At 40.9% G+C, this 20,613-nt stretch overlaps 1 protein-coding gene across 1 annotated transcript in view; it reads left to right on the top strand.

Moving 5' to 3' along the window:
- USP10 (ubiquitin specific peptidase 10) overlaps positions 1-20,613 on the top strand; it is a 62,292-nt gene that overhangs the window by 33,588 nt on the left and 8,091 nt on the right. The window contains exons 4-11 of the mRNA XM_033128144.1: positions 1,999-3,042; positions 12,959-13,050; positions 13,661-13,770; positions 14,185-14,240; positions 14,477-14,580; positions 15,516-15,615; positions 16,374-16,551; positions 19,006-19,171. Coding sequence (XP_032984035.1) covers positions 1,999-3,042; positions 12,959-13,050; positions 13,661-13,770; positions 14,185-14,240; positions 14,477-14,580; positions 15,516-15,615; positions 16,374-16,551; positions 19,006-19,171 — 1,850 coding nt within the window. The remainder of the gene's footprint in view (positions 1-1,998; positions 3,043-12,958; positions 13,051-13,660; positions 13,771-14,184; positions 14,241-14,476; positions 14,581-15,515; positions 15,616-16,373; positions 16,552-19,005; positions 19,172-20,613) is intronic.

The following is a 20,613-nucleotide window of genomic DNA, read 5'->3' on the forward strand; positions in this document are numbered from 1 at the left end:
AAATCTTGCACTCAAAAATATTGCACAAGCTGCAAGGCACAACGCATACTAAATTTTTTTTAAGGGGGGTAAGTTCAACCATTAGGTTTTTTTTTTTTTTAAGGGGGTGAGTTCAACCGTTAGGGTTTTTTGTTTTTGTTGTTGTTCTTTTAATTTTATTGGTGAATATTGGGGAACACTGTGTTTCCCCATCACCTCCAAGTCGTGGTCCTTCAATCTAGTTGTGGAGGGCGCAGCTCATCTCCAAGTTCAGTTGCTGTTTTCAATCTTTAGTTGCAGGGGGCACAGCCCACCATCCAATGTGGGTATTGAACCAACAACCGTGTTGAGAGCTCGCTCTCTAACCAACTGAGCCATCTGGCTGCCCCTCCAGAAGCTCAGCAGCAGCTCGTGGTCTTCAATCTAGTTGTGGAGGGCACAGCTCCCTGGCCCATGTGGGAATCGAACCAGCAACCCTGTTGCCCAGAGCTCGTGCTCTAACCAGCTGAGCCACCCGGCCGCCCCATGCTAATTTTTAATGTGAGTCACAGTGTGCACCACCGTCTCCAAAGGGTAGCCTCCACGTGCGGAGTGTTCTTCGCTTCTTCAGGGACTTCCGCTTGAATCCATGCAGCAGCCTTGCTCCCTGGAAACATCATGGAACAGGTGATGCCTGGAGGCAAAGGAGACAGTTTATCTTTAGGTATAATGATAGAGAAATTAACTTCTCTTTGGTGATTCTTTCCAAAATAAGGAAACAAAAAATCAGTGCTTGGTGACCAGAGGATTCAAATTGTCATATTTGTGACTTTATATATAAAACTTGCTGTTAGGTGTAATTATTGTCAGCATTTTTTTTCCAGGAACTTTTTGTGGTTGTACAGGTGTCTCCCCCTCTAACTCCAAGGGGGTGTTTTATCAAAACAAATGAAGAATTAGGAGACTAGGCTACTGCCCATCACTGACTTGCACGTAACTGGCCTCTCTGGGGCTGTTTTTTTTCCTTCTATAAAAAGACTTCCAAGGTAAAATATATTCAGTTCTCTGTAACAGAACACAATTCTTTTGGTGTTATGATATTTTTTTTTCTTGAAATACATGCCTTGGAAAAAAGTTGGCCTCTTAAGCTAGACTTGGTGAAATCTTCAGTTATGCATTAAAAATGAATTACATGGTGTGTGTTCCTGTTTTTTCCTTAACTTCAAAATTTGTAACTATATTATCAGGTATAGGATGATATTGATGCTTAGTGTCTGTTGAAAGACAATGATTCTAAAACTCAATCTGATTTCCGAGATGTGAACTCTGAAAAAACATACATCTTTGAATGAATGGGATATGTAGATTGTTGTCAATCGGGAGAGGAAGTGTTGAAGGGCTCCGGGCAATTTTTAAAACTTCGTGGTCCTGCAGTTTTTGGTATATTTGGAAGTACCGTCACCGCCCATGGAGTTAATCTTGTAGGAATTCATTTACTGGACAGTTACGTGTGTTCATGCAAGGCTGTTTTGAGACTTCAGTTAAGGTTGTCGTAGAGGTCAGGAAATACATCAGTCAAAGCGTGCTTCTGAAGTGTACTTTTTTATACAGAAGATCAGTTCTTGGTGTAGTTTATACTTTTTGAATTATTCAATTACACTAACTGAGAAGCCACGAATATAGCAACGATTTTAAGTCCCTAAGTTTGTTGTCGTGATTTTTTTTTTTTTTAATTGTCTAAAAAAACTTATGCCCTATTCTCAGGCATAAAGTAAGCCAGTAAAGTCTCCCTCCCTTGGCTATCCTGAGAGTAGAAGATAAATATAGACTTCTGTTTTTTATATCTCCAAATTAAATACAGTTTTATAGTTATTTATTCTCAGCTAACTCTTTGTTCAACACAAATAAAATGTCATAGCATTATTAATTAGGAGACTGTAAGGTTTCAGTTTTTAAAAAATAATTATTGATACTTTTATAGTTTGTGTAGCTGTGTTCTTAACTAACAGGATATTTACTGATCATTTTCTTTCTAAACAGGACAGGAATATCAAAGAATTGAATTTGGTGTTAATGAAGTAATTGAACCCAATGACACTTTGCAGAGAACTCCCAACTACAGTATTTCAAGCACATTGAATCCTCAGGCCCCTGAATTTATTCTTAGTTGCACAACTTCCAAAAAGACCCCCGATGACATAGATAAAGAAGCGAACTACAGCTCCATTGACTGCCAGTACCCAGGCTCTGCCCTTGCTCTGGATGGCAGTTCCAACGCTGAGGCAGAAGTTCTGGAGAATGACGGTGTCTCGGGTGGTCTTGGACAAAGGGAGCGTAAAAAGAAGAAAAAACGTCCACCTGGATATTATAGTTACTTGAAAGATGGCAGCGAGGGCACTATTTCCACGGAAGCCCTGGTCAATGGCCATGCTAACCCGGCAGTCCTGAACAGTGTGGGCACAGAGGATGCAGAGTTGGGGGGGGAGGGGCCCCCACTGGGGACCCCCAGGACTTGTAGCAGCCCTCAGGACGCGGCGGACTTCGTCAGTGACGCTGCTCACGGCGGTTCTTTCCCTGGAGCCCTGGACAGCACTGCCAGGACTGCAGGGCAGCCTGAGGGCTGCCAGGGGCCTGACTTGGAACAGTCCTGCCTCCCCGCAGAGGCTGGCAGGGACAGCCTGTTGAGGACAGCTGTAGCTCAGCCTTACGTTGGGACTGATACTACTGAAAACCTTGGCGTTGCTAACGGACAAATACTTGAAACCTCGGGTGAGGGCTCAGCTGCCAACGGGGTGGAGTTGCACACTGTGGAAAGCCCGGACTTGGACCCAGCTAAAGCGGAGAGCGCTTCCCCTCCTGCCGACGCCCTGGCCTCTGTGGCGGGCGCCGCTTCCATCAGCCAGCCTGCTAAGTCATGGGCCAGTCTTTTCCATGATTCTAAGCCCTCTTCCTCCTCGCCCTTGGCTTCTGTGGAAACTAAGTATTCCCCTCCTGCCACATCTCCCCTGGTCTCTGAAAAGCAGGCTGAAGTCAAGGAAGGGCTTGTTCCAGTTTCAGAGGATCCCGTAGCCATAAAGATCGCAGGTATAGTTCAAAAGATACAGGTCGAAAGTGAAGATGGGAACAGATCTCATCGCCTGTTGAGTGAGAAGTTTGAGACAGTCTGGGCTTATAAACTGTGATGATAGATTGGTACCCAGAGCAATAGTAAATTACCTGTGTTTTAATAGAAATTTTGGAAGAATGCCTGTGCCTTCAATATTATCAAAAAGTAAAGTAATCTAAAAGCAAAATGGGAGGGGGTTTTTATACCTTTATGTTAAGTGAAAAGTCTATGTCTGTTACCAGTCCTTTTCTATTGACAAACCACATTTCCATTTCTTGCCTTTTGATCCAGTAATTCTGCTCCATTGTGACTATAATAGACTTGTCCTGTCTGTCACGGCTGTTGTACACCGTTGGTACGGTCATCCCTGGTTTGGACTCACTTTGCACTGTTTCTTTTTTATCTTAAGATACAAGAAAGCAGTTTGGGTTTTTCTTCTTAATGCCTGTTTTGGATTGAGTAAATGGGTTTTACTCAGTTTTAGCACACCAACGTTAGCTCTTGACACGGAAAGAAAAACTGGAACAGTTTGGCCCAAAATAAACGTTTGATTTTGAAGTGCTAAGGCTCAAAACTAGAACCAATGCACAATAAAAATGCAAAGCTACAAAATTTGCGGTTGTTTTTGAAGTTAAAGTAGGAAGTCAGAAATACAGGGGAGCATCTGTTTATATGTATCTGAGAAGCCAAAGCTATTTCTTCAGGTGTCATCATAACAAGAAGTTGAGCAGCCCACTCTTCAGATTCTTCCCTCATTAGCTGAGTTACATAAAAGAGGCTGTCTCATTTAGGCATCATGTGATATTTTCTGATTGAACGTTTTGGAACACCTGACAGCGTTACCAGGATGAGGATGAATGCAGTAGCAGCAAGCTGCAAAATGCATACCCTTCTTTGAAAGATTAGAATTACATCAGATACAAAACACATTCTTTTGATGGCAGTGAGATGGCAGCAAACAATACCTTTTTTTTTTTAAATGAGCATTTTATCCCTATACGAAATACATTATTTTGAATATTCTTGGTATCTGGAGTTCTCTTGAGAAGATAACTGATAAGCCAATCATCATTTTGCACTTCGTATTTATTTTTAAAAGCCCGGTGATTTCTTTATGACTTAGAATGTATTCACTGCATGGGAATGCTGTTACAGTCAGGATAAGACAGTGTAAGTCTTTGTATAGATCATTAAGTTTAAAGTTTATTTTTAACTTATCATGAGAAGTGCATGGTGGGGTGCTTTTTAAAATTGTACATTCTAAGTTAAAATTCATGAAGGCATTGTAATTATACTTTTGTTCCTAAAAATTACTTCACAAAGGAAAACTCGGTCTTGGGAAATTTTCTCAATCTTTATTTACCATAAGAAAGAAAATCTTCATTTTAAATGTTTTAAAGCATTCTAGTCATATGACCTTAAATGTGGTTTGATACGTAGTTTGCTATGTTCTATATCTGTTCAAATCTAATTAACTTGTTAAAATCTAATGTTAACCTGCTTTGTAAAATACTGTAAAAGTAGGCGTTCTTAGTTACTGGTATTAGTAGAGAGCATTGTACAATCCAAGTAATTATTCTTGAATTGACTAGTGTGCCTCCCTAAGCCCCGCCCTTTCCCCCAGCCCAGGTCTTTTCTTAATCCTATTTTGATTAGGCCAGTTACAAAAATGTTTTAATTATCTGAGCAAAAGTTGAGTTCCTTTTAAAATAGTTCATTCTTTTGAGCCTGTTTGTTGAGCCTTAAAAATATAGAATGTAGTTGCTGACCGTTTTCAGTATTACTTTTGTAAAATAATGCAGTGCTAATAGTCACTGAAAAACACTTGGAATCCAGTCTTGCTGAGGTAGAGGTATTGTTTGGAATTTTTTTCTTTGTCATATTCTCCAACTTAGAGATTTACTTTATAAAATGATAAAAACATATTAAATTTGTTATGTCAGATAGATGCACTACCACCAACTTCCCTAGTGGACAAAGCTTTTCAGTGTAGGCCCACTTGTTTAAGCAGCATTTAACTGTGAAATTCTAGCTTCATTAAAAGATCTATCGATGTTGGTTATCATAGTATTTGACCTGCATTAGCATCTGACTGGTTCTACTGAGAGTAATTTTTGTTTATCACTATACATACTAACTTTGGGGAAGGAGGGCGAAGGGAACAGTTCAGACATTGTCAGTTGCTTTTTGAGTTCTTACAGTAACATCAACATCCACAGCCAATTTTTGATCCCAGGTTCATTTTATTTTGGATGGTCACATTTCGGGATCATTTGCCTTGCCCTGTCATTGTCTCTGCTTAATAAATGCCAGCTAATTTTTGTATAACTACAAGTGAGCTACAAATTAGGAAGGCAAATCAACTGTAAACAAAAAATAAGAATCATATTTTGAAGTGAAATACAACCAACTCTTGATTCCTTGTAAATTGTTTATCCATTACTTTAATGAGTTCTGCTTTCAACTTCTTGGTGGCAGGGCCATCTTCACAGTGTAAATTATTTGTCAGCATTTTTTCCACTGACCGTTTCTTCATAACTGTAAACTCTATTTAAGAAGGAGGTGGAAGGGAAGAGCACTTAAACTGAAACACTCAATGCCTTCTCCAACCCCGCAGGAAGGCTGAACCTAAACAAAAGGTCTGCGGAGGCTTGGAAAGACTTCTGTGTTTCAGTGAGTGGTTTATGTCAGTCTGAGAGGGGGTATTTGCCATTTTGCAGTAGGAATATCTAAGCCAGGAGACAAGAAAAAGAAACGTGAAAATTTTAGCTTTTGTTTTTTTTTTAATGGGTGCGAAACATGAGACCAACCCATATTCAAGAGTAAGTATGACAAGTACTAGTAACGTAGGGATTGTCTATACTGTTGTTCCCTCCACGTGTTCGTTAATGGAGAGTTGCTCTACATGTGGTGTTTGAAATTCAGCATGTCCTTTTAATGGACATTTAACTTTTCCTGGGTTTTTAATAAGGAATATTTGTTGTATCCCAGTCCTAAATTGCGTCAACTGCTTTCAAATCACAAATAGAGCTATTTTGTGTTTTGCTTTTAAAGGTGTGCATCAGTGTATTTTGTTTTAGTATATGTGCCGCTGAAGCGAACCCAGTGTGTTTTGTTTTAAAGGACTGTAAGTGAATGGCAGAGAAGGAGAAGGACTAGGCCAAATGCCCAAATAAAATGAGTTAAAATTCCAGTGAAAATGAGCTAGGGAAACTGAGGTTTTTGACAGATCTAAAAAAATTCTGTTCTGTGAGGAAATTGAAGTATCTAGTAATGTCATTTTTTAAGAATTTTAGTCAAAACCCGTTTAATATATGACTTTGCACAGTGGCTTTATGCACCTAAAAATTGTTGCTGGACTGAGCAACAAAATCCTTACAAGTTGGGTCTGCCCAGGAAAATGAATTCCTGTGTCCGTATTTATTTGAAATGTAACAAAAATATAGCCTACGATTGATCTTGGATTTGGTGGTTTGTGAATCATACGTCTCCCTCCTTGGGACATGATTTCTCAAATATTTCGCATTTTCTCTTCAAATTCTCCAAAGTAGCAATGATGTAGCATGCCCTAAACTAAAAAGAGGTCTGGGGCACTTCTTTGCAGGAATCCGTGCTTGTGAGTTGCAAGTTCAGTCCATGTCTGATTTGATATGTGTCTGTCCTTGCTGGTATTTATGATATGTTTCTAATTTGTAGAACTAAACGAAGACCCTTCCACTTGTAAAACATAAGTTGATAGTCAGTGGATAGTGGTCTATTTTGGTTGCGCCACCTGATTAGGTAACCAAGACAGTGTATGTTTTCCCAAAGTGATGTAATGAGGAAAAGGAAAACACTTGGAGAATGTTCTGGATAGTTAGGAAGATGACAGAAAAACAGGTCAACATATCAGAATGTCAGTTATGGGGCAGCTATTGAGCCTTAAGAATCAATGAAATTTCTGTGCGTTGCATTTTCATGGATTTTAAATCTAAATCCTAATTTTAGGAAAACAACATCTGACGCGTAAAATGTGTGTAAGAATAATTATAGCTTATGTTCACTTAAATTTACAATATTAGTTTACAATATTGCCATTGAGTTTATAAATCATTTCGTGTGAATGATTTGTGGCAGCATGGGAACTACTCTGTATGTCTTCAAATACAAAAAAAGATATTAAACACTCAGTGTTTCTGTATGTCAGCAGCTTTCATAAAAGTGAACTTTGATTCAGCCCTTTAGTGTTTGAGCTGTTACAAAAGTGCAGACATCGCTTTTAATTTTGCATCTTTTATGTGATACGGAATCATTCTGGCATTTGGTACCATTCCATTAACATTGTTTTGGGGAGACTCAGCATCTCCTGTGAGACAGGTGGACTGGGGAGGCCTTCTTCCTAAAGTTGCTGTCTAAATGGATCTGAGTGGTAAAATTACACCGACACCGAAAAATTGAAAAGAAGGCTTCTGGGGGAAAGTTTGTTACAGTCAACTTCTGGTTATTTGCCCTAAAAGAAGGTAAAATGGATAAGCAACAATCCTGACTTTGGACATGTCAGATTTCAAATTTCAACTTCCGGAAATACCTTGCCGTCTCTCCTATTTGGCGGCCCTTCCCGGTTTTGATTATTTTCACCCCCACAATTGTATTTATTGGACTTTTAGGCCAGAAATAAAGTAGTAATGTCAATGGTGTTTTTATAAAATGAACTTTATTAAATAGAGCCAAGAGTTATATGAAAAAATTAAAAGCAGTATTCATACTGGCTTGTTTGCGAGTCACGAATAATTGACTTTTGAATTAGAACAATAGGATTCATTCATTTTAATAGGATTCAATGATAGTGATAGGTGACTGTTTACAGGAATTAGAATCGTCTTTGAACCTGTGTTATTTCCGTAGGAGGGAGAAGAGAAGCACACTTTACAAACTGTATCAGGAGTTAGTGTCTGGCTCAGTTGGTTATTGAAAATATTCCGTGGGAAAAAGGCTCAATGTACAATGTTACAAAAATGAGCCTTTAAATTGCTTGGACATTTGGTTTTAAGAAAATCCTAGACAATGAGATATTTAATCTTAGCTTAATTTTTTATAATCTTTCCTTTTGAAATGGAACTTTATTAATGTACACAGAATGTTCAAAACTTCATTTTAAGATAACTTATTTCTTGTTGGAGTACTGAATATTGTTGGTTCTCCAAAACTTCCATAAATTAATATTAGCTCTTTATTTTCTAATGATTATGGAGCATCTGTAATGAGCTGCTAGGTGTTTTCCGTACGTGTGTTACATTATCATGTAGCCTCCGCATAGCCGTTCATGGTGCAGGCTCTCTGACAGGTGAGGAGTGAAATCATCTGTGCCACGGAGCAAAATGAAAGAAGTGGCGGAGCCAGGGCGGCAACCCATGTCTGGTTCGTCTTCCTGGATTCTCGCCCTGTCTGCTTATCCACAGGGTGTGCCTGGAGGCTTTCTGAGCTATGTGAGAGAATGACCTTTAAAGTCCAGTGGGTCGTTTCTAACAAACTGGACTGGAGTCATGTACCATAACGAACAACTTCAGTCTCCTGATGTTTAGTTCTTATCCCACGTTACTGTCTAATCTGCACTTACAGTATTCCATCCACTATCTAGGTCAGTGAGTAATGATTGGCCCAGGAATAAGATAGAAAAGGCACCGATGGCAGCTCTTACTAATAGAAACAGAAGTCCTCATTTGCAGAGGGGTCTGGAAGAAGGAGGGGACGAGGAGACTTGATGTAGCCAGTAGGGATGGCAGAGTTAGGCTGGGGACAAGGCACCATGCAGTCCTGTTACCCTGGACGGGAACACTCAGCTGAGCGCTTAGCAGTGTGAGGCTGGCGTCTGTAAGGAGCTTCCGGTCCAGGGGAGGAGCTGCACACCCCTCATACAAGGTAGATAGTCACGGCGTCTTGCCATGGAGAGAGACAACCGTGTGCAACTCGGAGATGTCTTCAGGGAGGAGTTGCCAGTGGTACTTTGAGAGTAGTGTAGTGTTTAGGATCATTGGAAGATACCAACAACAGAATGATACTGTTGTTTTAGCTTCTGGAAGACTTGTCACTGTAGAGAAAAATGTAGAAGAACAGCATAACCATTAATGAAACTACATTGTTCAGTGTCTCTGTATTTCCTAAGTCTGTAAAGACTTAACTAATCTACATTTATGAAGATTGTACCAGAAGGCTCTTTCAAAGAATGTTAAAGACTTGAAAAGAAGCTAGTTTTGTATATTTGCTAATAAAATATACTAAGTGTCCTTTTGTTCTACCTTATGTTTCAAGAGTTTTTAATTTTGTAGCTACATGTCTGCCTGGAATGTTACTTGCAGTTATTGAACAAACCACTAGGTGATGCTAAGAGACGAGAATTTAATATTGTGGAAGATCAGCAGTGAAACTGCTTTTTTACCTGCCTCCTCCTCAAAATACGCCAACCTGCAGTAATGCCAGCAGAAGCTGGCATCAATTCAAGGGACGGGGTGATGTAGAAACTAACGGCTTCCATCCAAGGAATACATGCTGTTTCCCAGCTGAATGTTGGAAAGAAGCCAGCTAATAGTCAGTTTTAAGTTGGATTTATTCTCTTGATTCCATAGGGTTTGAGTGTTTCATTCTCCGGGTGTGCAGATTATTCTGGGCATGTCGCTTAGTTAAGAACATAAGAGGGGATGCATTTTTTTCAGTGGAGCTTAGAGTTGTTCTTGACGTTGCACCTGCCTCCACTTTTGAGAATGGAGTTAGCCTTGTCGTAAACGATTTTTAGATTTGTTTAACAAGATACTTAAAGTACTTTTGACTGTATTTTAGGGGGGTGGTCTATTAAAAACAGTTGATATGGAAGGCAAGTTTCAGATAGATCTAGTGTGCCTGTCCTGGCCATTTTCTTTCCAGTTTTCCCCTGGTGTCCGTATTGAACAGGAATTAACGTCAGCAAGCTCCTCCCTCCCTCCCCTGTAGACCTTCACCCAGCCCCTCACCCTAGAAGACTTTGCCTCCCGTGCCCCTGAGGCCCTACACCCTGCTTCTGCCGCCACTGCTAATTCAAACTGCCTTGTCCTTCGGGATCACTGTTACAGGTTCTTCTTGGCCTGTCATTTAGATATGGTGCTGCTTGGGTTCCTTTTCTTACTACCCAGGGCTTTTCTTGCCATGTGTGTTGTCAGGATGCACAGTTCTAGCCCCGAGCTGCAGGGACCTGTGTATACGTTAACTATAGATACCTTGCTGGTCTGTGGGTCTGAGTATACTATTTACTGGTGTCATCTGGGTACCTCTGATCAGCACCTCCAAAAGGTAGTAAACTCATTATCTCACCACTGCACAGAACAAGAAATAACCCACTCATCCTGTTGTATTTCTTTGGGTGGAAGGCACCATTACCCCATCGGGAGACGTTCTTCTGGTGTCAGCTGCCATTTGTCATTGGCCCCGGGCCGTCTCCGGCTTTCGCTGATCCTTGGATTGGGCCGAGCATCCCCTCCACTGCCCGGCCCCCTTCATCTTCGCCTGCCCTGTCATGTCCCTGCACTGTCTGCAAACTCCAGCAGTAGGGCCACCTCTCAGTCGTCTCTGTGCCTCCAGGAGCTGGTGCCCAGGCAGGGCTCTGTCAATGGCAGCATGTCGTTTCATACTGGTCCCTGTGTTAGGAAGGCAGTTGATGTTGAGTCTTAACAGTTATATAAAAGCTTAATTGTTTTTACACATAAAAATACTATGGCAAAGATTCACAGGTATCATGCTGGAGTGTTCATTTGGGATTGATGCTTATTTGAAAATTCGGGGTTTTTCTTTGTAGAATAATTATATTAAATAATTGCCATTGTGTGGCACACATTGGAAATTATGGACCGTTGTGATAATACGGCTCAAATACAGATGCAAAAATCCATTGTAAGTAGAAGATCTTAAGCCTGTGGGGATAAGTTAGTATCTGAAACCTTAAGAGTAAAAGGATTTTTAAAGTGGAGGCCTTTACTTACTGAGAAAAAACTCTGGAGTCAGATAGACCCAGGTTCACATTGTCAGCAGTTATGTGACTCACACCAGTTATCAAACCCCTCTGGCCCTCAGTTTTCTCATCTGTAAAATGGGAACGATACTGGTGTCTCTTTGATAGCGTTAGAACGAGTATGAGTAATACAGATAAAGCTCTTAGCATAGAATCTGCCGCATGGGTGGTACTGTCTGTTCTGGGTGTTATCACGTGGAGGCTTCTGGTTCAGTTCTGTAACTGATGTGGTACTCAGCGAAGGCCCAGTACTGTACCCTGGTAAGAGAGAGAGATGAGAGGAGTTTTGCAAACTTAATCTAATTGAACAGATTCCAGGGGGTTCTCTTGAGCCTGTAATGGTTTTGTAAATGGGAAAATTATTCCTCGTGCTTCCTCAATTAGAGCAAAGAGGGCATTTACTCTCACAGGAAGGAGGGGGGTGAGTGTGTGTGTGTTGATGTTAGAATTTTGCAGATTAATTCCTTCATTTAATGCTTAAGTCCTGGACCTGCCAAGTCCAACGGTGTTTTAGAAAAGAAAGACTTCTTTTGTTTGAGTGATGATGAATGGATGGAGGCTAATGTCAAATATATGCTCACTTACAGTGTTTCCCCGAAAATAAGATCTAACCGGACAATCAGCTCTAATGCGTCTTTTGGAGCAAAAATTAATATGACCCGGTCTTATTTTACTATAATGTAAGACCCGGTATAAAAAAATGTAATGTAATATAATATACAATAGCAGGTCTTATATACTATAATATAATACCGGGTCTTATATTAATTTTTGCTCCAAAAGACGCATTAGAGCTGATTGTCTGGCTAGGTCTTATTTTCGGGGAAACACGGTAGTGTTTCCTATACACAACTTAAAAATAAAGAGAAGCTGTGTGGTCTGGCCACAGATCATGTATTTCAAGTGTTGGCTGTGCTACCTTGCTCCTGTGTGATCACAGGCAAGTAGTCAACCTTTCTGACCCTCAATTGCCTTATTGGTGAGAGGGGGACAGTGGTGGTATTCCTGGATTACCAGGGATTAAGTGCAGTTTGGTAACATATGTAAATTGTGAAACACTTACTAAGTGTAGAATGTGTCCACAAATTGTAGCTCTCACTGTTACAAGTTTCATAACGGCACATGGGAGACCTTGTTTTAAAGCATTTGTGAAAAAACTTATTTAAAGCATTTAATTTTTTAAAATCAAAGATGGCATTTGCAACTATCTTAAGACTATGAGGAAGAGCGATGTCCAAGGGTGAAGTCTGAGGATCAGAAGCTTGTTTCTAAATGAAATAAGGGAATTCCAGGGTACGAAACAGCCCCTAAACTTGACTTCTAGTGACAAATATCATTTAGTTGATAGGCGATAGTTGTCCCCAAAAGGAGTATCATCACTCACTGAAGAGTCATCGAATGCCCACCGTGATGTGTTGGCTTCTGTAGTAGGTGCTGGGGATTCAGCCTTGAATGAGATGGCGAGCTCTGCACGTAAACACCTTTATAGCTGGGGTCCCGGGGACCACGGCCCGCCTAGCTGTCAGTGTGCAAGGAAAAAAAGCGTGTATCTTTTAAATCTATTCTCTAATACTGATACATTATTTTTAAGCCTTTTCTGTTTCAAATTAAAATAATCCGCATGCTCCCGAATTCTATTCCCACAGGAAGACGAATAAGGGTTGGTGTTTGGGGGAAATATATATATTTTTTAATTTAATTATTAAATAATGTATGTGATGTTGAATGGAATGCAGCTTTTTAACACAGTATGTCTTTTCTTTGGGTATGTGCCTTATTGAAGGGGTTTTGAATACTCCTAGAGTAGAGCATAAGAATTGACTTCAGTGTTATTCCCTAGATGTCATTAACTTCTTACATTTGCTTCTTCACTCTTTCAGAGTTACTGGAGAACGTAACCCTAATCCATAAACCAGTGTCGTTGCAACCCCGTGGGCTGATCAATAAAGGAAACTGGTGCTACATTAATGCTGTATCCTTCTCAAACGCCATCCCCAGGGCTGGCTAACTACAATTTTCTCTTCCACAGGTGCATTTGATTTAGTTCAGCTTCCGTGGGGGCATCGACCCCAAATTTTGAATCCAGAAACGTGGGTCCTTACTTAGTCTGCCTACCTTGCTTGTAAACAGTGTTTTTTCTGATCCCCTCCCCCAAAAAAGATGCGTTTACTGGATAATGAGGCAAGTTTTCTTCTCATTAGAGTGGCCCCAAGTAATAGGGCAGTTACAACTGGAAATTTAGTTTTCACTGATTAGGTTATGTGGGTTGAAATAAAGTTCTTGTATGTAAACTACTGATTGCGGAGTAAACCCCTATGTGGCCATCACAAGGCAATTATCCCCATGATGGTTTGGTTTCGTCCCTTGTTTGTTGACATATCTAAGGCATTCAGTGTCCTGGGCTTGTTTATTAGGTTGGTGCAAAAGAATTGCAGTTTTTGCAGTTATTTTTAACCTTTTAAACCACAGTTACTTCTGCACAGACCTAATAGTTTTATATGCTCTTGTGCTTCATGTGCCTTTTGGAAATTTGGAGTGTCTGTTTCATTTCCGTTAACGCTTCCTTTACTGCCAATATTTAGACACTGCAGGCACTGGTTGCTTGCCCTCCGATGTATCACCTGATGAAGTTCATTCCTCTGTATTCAAAAGTGCAAAGGCCTTGCACGTCAACACCCATGATAGACAGCTTGTAAGTAAGGTGCTTAAAAATGTGCTGGTGGGGTGGGTTTTTCCTCTCTGAAATGTAGAGTTCAAATAGTTTAGCCAAGTTCTTGATATCCTGCAAATGAGACTTACAAATCAATTTTTTAAAAATTGACTGTTTATATATGGAACTTAACCAGAAATGGAATTGGAACATTGTTTCTCTGTGTTGTTTAGATCCAGTCGGATACATTTTAGTGTTTACCAGTTTATCACTTAAAATATACCAAAAACTTATATAGAAAAGATTTAAGAACTCACTGGCTATTATAGTATTGGTTACCTAAAATTTGCTGTCTTCATACTAATTAATATTCTTCTTAGCCATCGAGACTCTTTAGTAAAAGTATGTCTTGTTAAAAAATGCACCACTAAGCATTTTTTTCCCCCTCATGTTTAGTGTTCGGCTAATGAATGAGTTTACTAATATGCCCGTACCTCCAAAACCCAGACAAGGTGAGTAGAAAATGAGGTCTTCTGATGTCATTACATATTGAGAGTTAGGAAGTCAGGTGACTGAATTTATTAAATTCAATCTTGTTGGATAGAAAATGTCTTTTTCAATGTAGGTTACTACACCGAGGCTATTTTCATTGTTGTGTGGGGATGGGAGGGAGTTTTGATGATTTTGCTTTTCATCATTTTAAGACTTCATTTTAGTTATGAAAATCTATGTCCTATTTCCATTGCAGCTCTTGGGGATAAAATTGTGAGGGATATCCGCCCTGGAGCTGCCTTTGAACCCACATATATTTATAGACTCTTGACAGTCATCAAGTCGAGCCTGTCTGAAAAGGTTTGGGACTACTCTAATGTAGCCAGTATATAAAGTGTTGCCTTTTGCTCCATTTTTGTGCCTTAACTGTTGCTTATTCAGTGCTTGCCCTCTGCTTGAAGTGCTGTGATTTGGTGGGTGTGTACAATAGATCTAGGCTTGTTACGGAGTCCATTGCTTGGGTGAATGTAAAGAGTATGGTGATAATCATCAAAAATCACAGCCAACTCATGTATCGTTTACTGTGCACCAAATACTCTTGTAAGTTCTTTCCATGTATTAAACTTTGCAAGTAAAGTATGATTATTGTTTCCTTGTTACATTTGAGAAAAGTGAGGTCGTTGTTCAAGGTCACACAGCTCATAAATGGCAGAGCCTGGCTCGAGAGTCAGCCCCTTAACCACTACATTTATTGCCTTTCAGGTAGAGTGGGGTGAGTGGGGCCTGGGGTAGTGGCAGCGTTCAGAAGAGTTTCTGTCCTCAGTCGTGCTCATGTGCTGGAGCAGCTCCTTGGGTCCTTCAGGGCTGCTAATTTCATAACGCCCAGTGTGAATGAGAACCCTGGGATTGTGCCGTGAGGTGGCCCTAGAACAACTAGTTCTTAACTCGCTCGCATTTAAACAAAACAACTTTTAAATAACTTTTTAATATAACCGTAATAGATAGAGATTATTGTAGAACATTTCAGAAATACAGAAAAGCATAATAAGAAAATAAAATCCCCATTAGGTCGATCACCTAGAGATGAGTGTTTCGTCTGTCCCCCGCTTTCCTCCACACCCCCATCTCAATTGTCCAAGGAAAAATTCATGGGATTTTGGGGGGGAAATATTTTACTTTAAAATTTGTTGAAAGTTTAAAAGGAGGCCTGGTTTGAATATACAGGTATTACATTCCCTGCAGGTCTTGGATAAGTAATCAGTTAAAACTCATGTGATCGCGTTTGACCTTTTCAGGGTCGACAAGAAGATGCTGAGGAATACTTAGGCTTCATTCTCAATGGGCTTCACGAGGAAATGTTGAACCTAAAGAAACTGCTCTCACCAAATAATGAAAGTAGGTTATGATGTATTTGCTGCAAAAAACGTGTGAGAACATTTTCTTCAGAATTATTTTTAAGTACATGTTTATAGGCTCATATAGTTCGTTGCTTTTCCCCCTGTCATGTGCGCTTCAGAAATCACTTATTCACTCATTAGGGTAACTAGTTATTTTTACATTGCCTATTATGTATACCACCAAGAATGTTAGTAGGTTGGTGCAAAAGTAATTGCGGTTTTTGCATTTATTTTAAACCACAGTTACTTTTGCACCAACCTCATATATCTGGATAAATCACAGTGACTGCTGGATTCTGCATTTGTTAACACGTTATCATTTATTCTCTCTACATACGTGAAGTGTATATACATGTTTCTCCTGAAATGCTTCAAAATTAAGTTGCAGATGATAAGTTTAGTTCACCCCTAAATGCTAAAGCATGCGTCTCCTGAGGATAAGAATACTCTTCTATGTGACCAGCACCCTTTATCAAATTAACAAAACTAACTAACTACACAATACTATCTACTTTCCAGTTCATCTTCAAGTTTCTCCAGTTGTCCCAGGAATGTCTTCTCTAGCAGTTTATGCAAGCAGGGAGCCTGTAGAGTCACACATTTTGTGTATGTTCTTGCTGTAGAATATACCCTGATATCGTTTGCAAAACTGTAATTGACAAGTTTCTGTAGGCGATGGATGTAGAACTTTTTATGTTAGTTTTTTTTTTTGCTGTTCTTGTAAATAATAGCCTAAGCAGACTGTCTACTTTTCAGAACTTACTATTTCCAATGGACCCAAAAGCCACTCAGTGAACGAGGAAGAGCAGGAAGAACCAGGCGAAGGCAGTGAGGACGAATGGGAGCAAGTGGGCCCCAGAAATAAGACGTCAGTCACTCGCCAAGCGGACTTCGTTCAGACCCCAATCACTGGCATTTTTGGTGGACACATCAGGTTTATGCTTTTCTGGAATAATTTAATATTTGCCTTTTTTTAGGGTTTTGCCATTTTGCTAAAGGTTTAGTAAGACTTGTCCTAAGAAATTTGCACTCGATGGTTTGCCTTTACACTGCTGGGCCCTCTCTTTTCCTGGACCTCCAATGCTTCTCTTGTCAGCCCCCACTGCTTCCACATGACCTGTGGTGGCCGTTCTGCAGAGGGCGCTGTCCCTCCGGGCCTGGGCTTCCGTAACGAGTGAGCTCTTCACTCCCCTACATCAACATTTCCATTCCCTTAGTCCAGCTGCTCACAACTAGGTAGGAAGAGGAAGACAAGTTAATCGAAACACATGTTTGGTTAAGAAATTTACGTGTCTGATTGGAGGAATTTTAGGCCCTGGGGCCAAGTGAGATAGAAAGTTAAGGGAGTGTGGAGGGAGCTACTTGGACCTAAGGAGGTCATGTGACCAAGGCTGGAGTACCCGGGCACCTCCTCTGCCCCAGTATCCTTAAACTAGCAGCTGTTTGCTCATTCACCAAGTCCTTCTAAAGGGCTTTTATTTTCATTAGAGTCACTCGGTTCCGCCGTGATGTGGAATTCAGGAAGACTTGTTCTGTCTCCAGGGAGGTTCACTCACCCGCCGTCTGACTTCCTCTCAGCGGACCATCCGGGGTGGTGTTTTAGTGAGACTCTTAGACTTTCATTGTCCCAAATGCTGCGTATCCAAAAGAAATAACACCCTTTCAAGGCACTGACTGAGAGTTAGTTCAGTCTCTCCCTGCTCTAAAACAGCTTACACTGAGTACCTTTCAACAGGCTAATGCTAACCTCAGAAAATCTGTGCCGACGCCCGCACAAGCTAGTCCGTGATGCTGTAGGACTGGATTTAGAAGCCATTTGTGCCATCATGTGCCTGTGAAGTCCTATTTGTGCCCTTTGCTGTGAATTAGACTCCAGGGACCCCTTTCTATTCGAAGTCTCTCCGTGTCAGCCTGTGGTCAGGTGTGTTCTGGGGAATGCCCCGCCTCCAGCCACTGCTGCTACAACTTGTCTTTGCCAGATACGGTTCCTCGGTTTGGGCCGTGTTGGAAGACGGAAACAGGGATGTAGGTCTGTGAACAGCAGTGAGAGGAGGCTGAATATGCCCTTAGCTTTCCATCAGCCCAGCAGTCTTATGTTAGCATCCTTGGTGCAGTCACTTAGGGAGGGGAAAGAGGGAACAGCCCCAGTGCATGTGAAAAGAGCACCGTATTTGAAATTAGTGGTTGATACTTCTTTTTGAAAAACAGTAAAGGAACGATAAGGAATTGCTTCTTATGCTTTAGGGACATCTATTCTTTATATATCAGCCATCATTAAGTGTGATTATTTAGACCAGTTGGAAGGTTTTCTTCTAAAATCTACCCTCTTCCAGTGGTTTTTCAGTTTCCCCAGAAAGACCAGCACCGTTAGCTACTTTTTTCTGCTGAGACAAGTTTGATAAAATCCTGGCCCTTTAAGTTAAGAGGACAATTTCTTGATTTCTTCACCAACTTTCATTACTGGTTTTCCCACTATTCTCCTTTGGAACCAAGGGAGTGGCTGCCATTCTCAAGTGTTTACACTCAAAAGGAGCATGGGTATACTTCCTAAGACTGTGCGTTGGGAAAACGACCTATGAAAATTAAACCCTAAGCAGGAAAGCTTTTAGCTCGCTCTTCATGCATCTGCTCTGTAAAGTCTGAGTACCTATCCACACCCGTTTTATTCCGTTTATAAACTAGGTCACTCAGGCTGCAGAAATAGAATCCCTTGTTGAACTCTTGGAATGTTTCCTCGCTGAGGCTAAGTGCGAGATGGGCCGCACACACAATTTATACTCAGAAAAACTTAGAAAAAGAGAAATGAAACGAAAAACCAGCTAAGAAAACAAGGTTGAGTTGGCACCTTTCCTCTTGAGGGTGGTAGCCTCGTTTCTTGGAATGTTAACTTGTTTTTTATTATATGCACCCTATTCCTCTTCTTTGTAAGTCATTTTTATAGGGGGAAAATGCCATTAAAAATACTCTGTTTACCTTGAGGTTTCCTCTATTTTATTAGAGCAGGCTATGATACTTTGAGAAGATGAGAAGTGTCAGCATTTTGAGGCCATGGCAAGATAGTCACATTTATTAACTGGTGCATTAAATGAAATGTAGAGTGGAGGTGAAGGAATTTGGAAGGTGAACTATGTTTTCTTCCAGAGCAGTTGAACTGGGAAAATTATCAACTGGTGGATTTAGTTGCTAGAAATACTTAGGAGGTGGTATTCAGCAGAAATTATTTTTAAATTCAGTATATTTTTGGCTTTTCTGTTCTCTCTGGTCTTGGGAAAGTGATGTTGAATAATCTTATTTTCAGTGTTTATTCCTCTTCTTTTGTTGGATAATCTTAAGAGAAAGTGGGAAGGAGTGGTCTCTTAAATTTTTTGTTTTTGTTTTCAATTCCCAGGTCTGTGGTTTACCAGCAGAGTTCAAAAGAATCTGCCACTTTGCAGCCATTTTTCACATTGCAGTTGGATATCCAGTCTGACAAGATACGTACAGTCCAGGATGCATTGGAAAGCTTGGTGGCAAGAGAATCTGTCCAAGGTTACACCACAAAAACCAAACAAGAGGTATATTCATGGTTGAGCCTTTCTCCTGAGGCACTCTAGTGTGGTGGAAAGAACAGAGAATTAGGCATGAAGACAAGTGGATTTGAGTTCTGCCTCTTAAAATCAGTTGCTTACCTTTTTTGGACTGAAAGATGCCACACTTTTAGATGATAATGGTTGAAACAGATGATTCTGAACAACCCCCTTCAGCTCTGAGTTGAGTAGCACAAGGTAATCGCCTTGTAGATGATTTTTGCAGAGCTACATTTAATTTTTTGGCCATCTCATCATGACATCACAAAATCAATACCCCTAGCAGAGGCTGAATAGCTCATTTCCATTCCCGATATCCTAGAGCACAGTGTCATGAGCTAAGTTAGGAGGCAAAAGAGATTCATGACACATCTGTTTGGCATTTGAGCGTAGGTCTTCAAGGACACTGAAATATAGGAAGTAATTGTTCTGATGCCTGTTACTCTTTGATTTGATCTGAAAGAAGATAAAGCCTTTGAGTTTTTCAATCTTCAGGAGTCAAGAGAAGCAGATGATAGCTTAGTGTGGTGCGCTTGTCGGCTCAGTCAGAGCTCAGCTGCTCTTTGAGAACTTAATGGTTCCTCTCTGTCCAGATGTGCCAGTTAGGCTGTTTCTGGCTGTGCAGTTGAGAGTGTCTTCTCCGTTCTACATCCGAGATATGGCAGTGAATTCATCAAAATGTGTTGGGGAGATGAGTGCAGGCTAGTTACGGGCAGTACATTTTTGAACAGTTGATTCCTGTGGAGCTTGATTCAAATAATAATGTGTAGTGGCTGCAAGTTGAGCAAAGAGACATCCCAGGATAGAAAACCTGTCAGCTCCTGGCGTGGCTGAGGCGGACATACTCTTGCCTTTGGCTCGTGCTCTGAATGAAGAAGAACAAACATAGAGACCTTTAGCTCATCTGGGGGTCTCCTGCTTTGGACTGGTCAAGCCAGCTTCTTGGGGGATTTGCACTAATAAGTTATGCCTAATGCTCCAGCATATTTTCTTATTGCTTGTCATGGGTGGTTTTGTTTTTAAAAAAACAAAAATAGTGGTAAGAGCCAGTGACAGAATCTTGGCAGTTGGCTTTGTGAATAAGCTAAGAAGAGCCTGGTGGTGGAACTTAATGGAAGAGAGAGATAGTGGATACTTGTTTCAGGGAGTTTGGTTTGAGTGGCCGGGCAGTGAACTTGGTTGTGGGGACTGTCCACTTGGCTTGTTCTGTGGCAGCCGTGACCGCAGAGGTAGACTTGCTGTCCTGGCCACGTAGCCACTCTTCCTGCTCTGTCCTTTGAGCCAGCTGTGCAGGTCGGCCCTCTCGTCCTGCCACCGAGGCTTTCCCTGGGCTACTGGGAAAGCCCCTTTGTGAGGGGTCTGCCTTCTTTTTTGCTTCTGCTGCAATTAAACCTGGAGTTTGGGGAGGGGGTGGAGTGGCGGTGTGGACT

This window comes from Rhinolophus ferrumequinum, chromosome 15 (assembly GCF_004115265.2).
Source record: "Rhinolophus ferrumequinum isolate MPI-CBG mRhiFer1 chromosome 15, mRhiFer1_v1.p, whole genome shotgun sequence".
In the NCBI taxonomy this organism is placed as follows: domain Eukaryota; kingdom Metazoa; phylum Chordata; class Mammalia; order Chiroptera; family Rhinolophidae; genus Rhinolophus; species Rhinolophus ferrumequinum.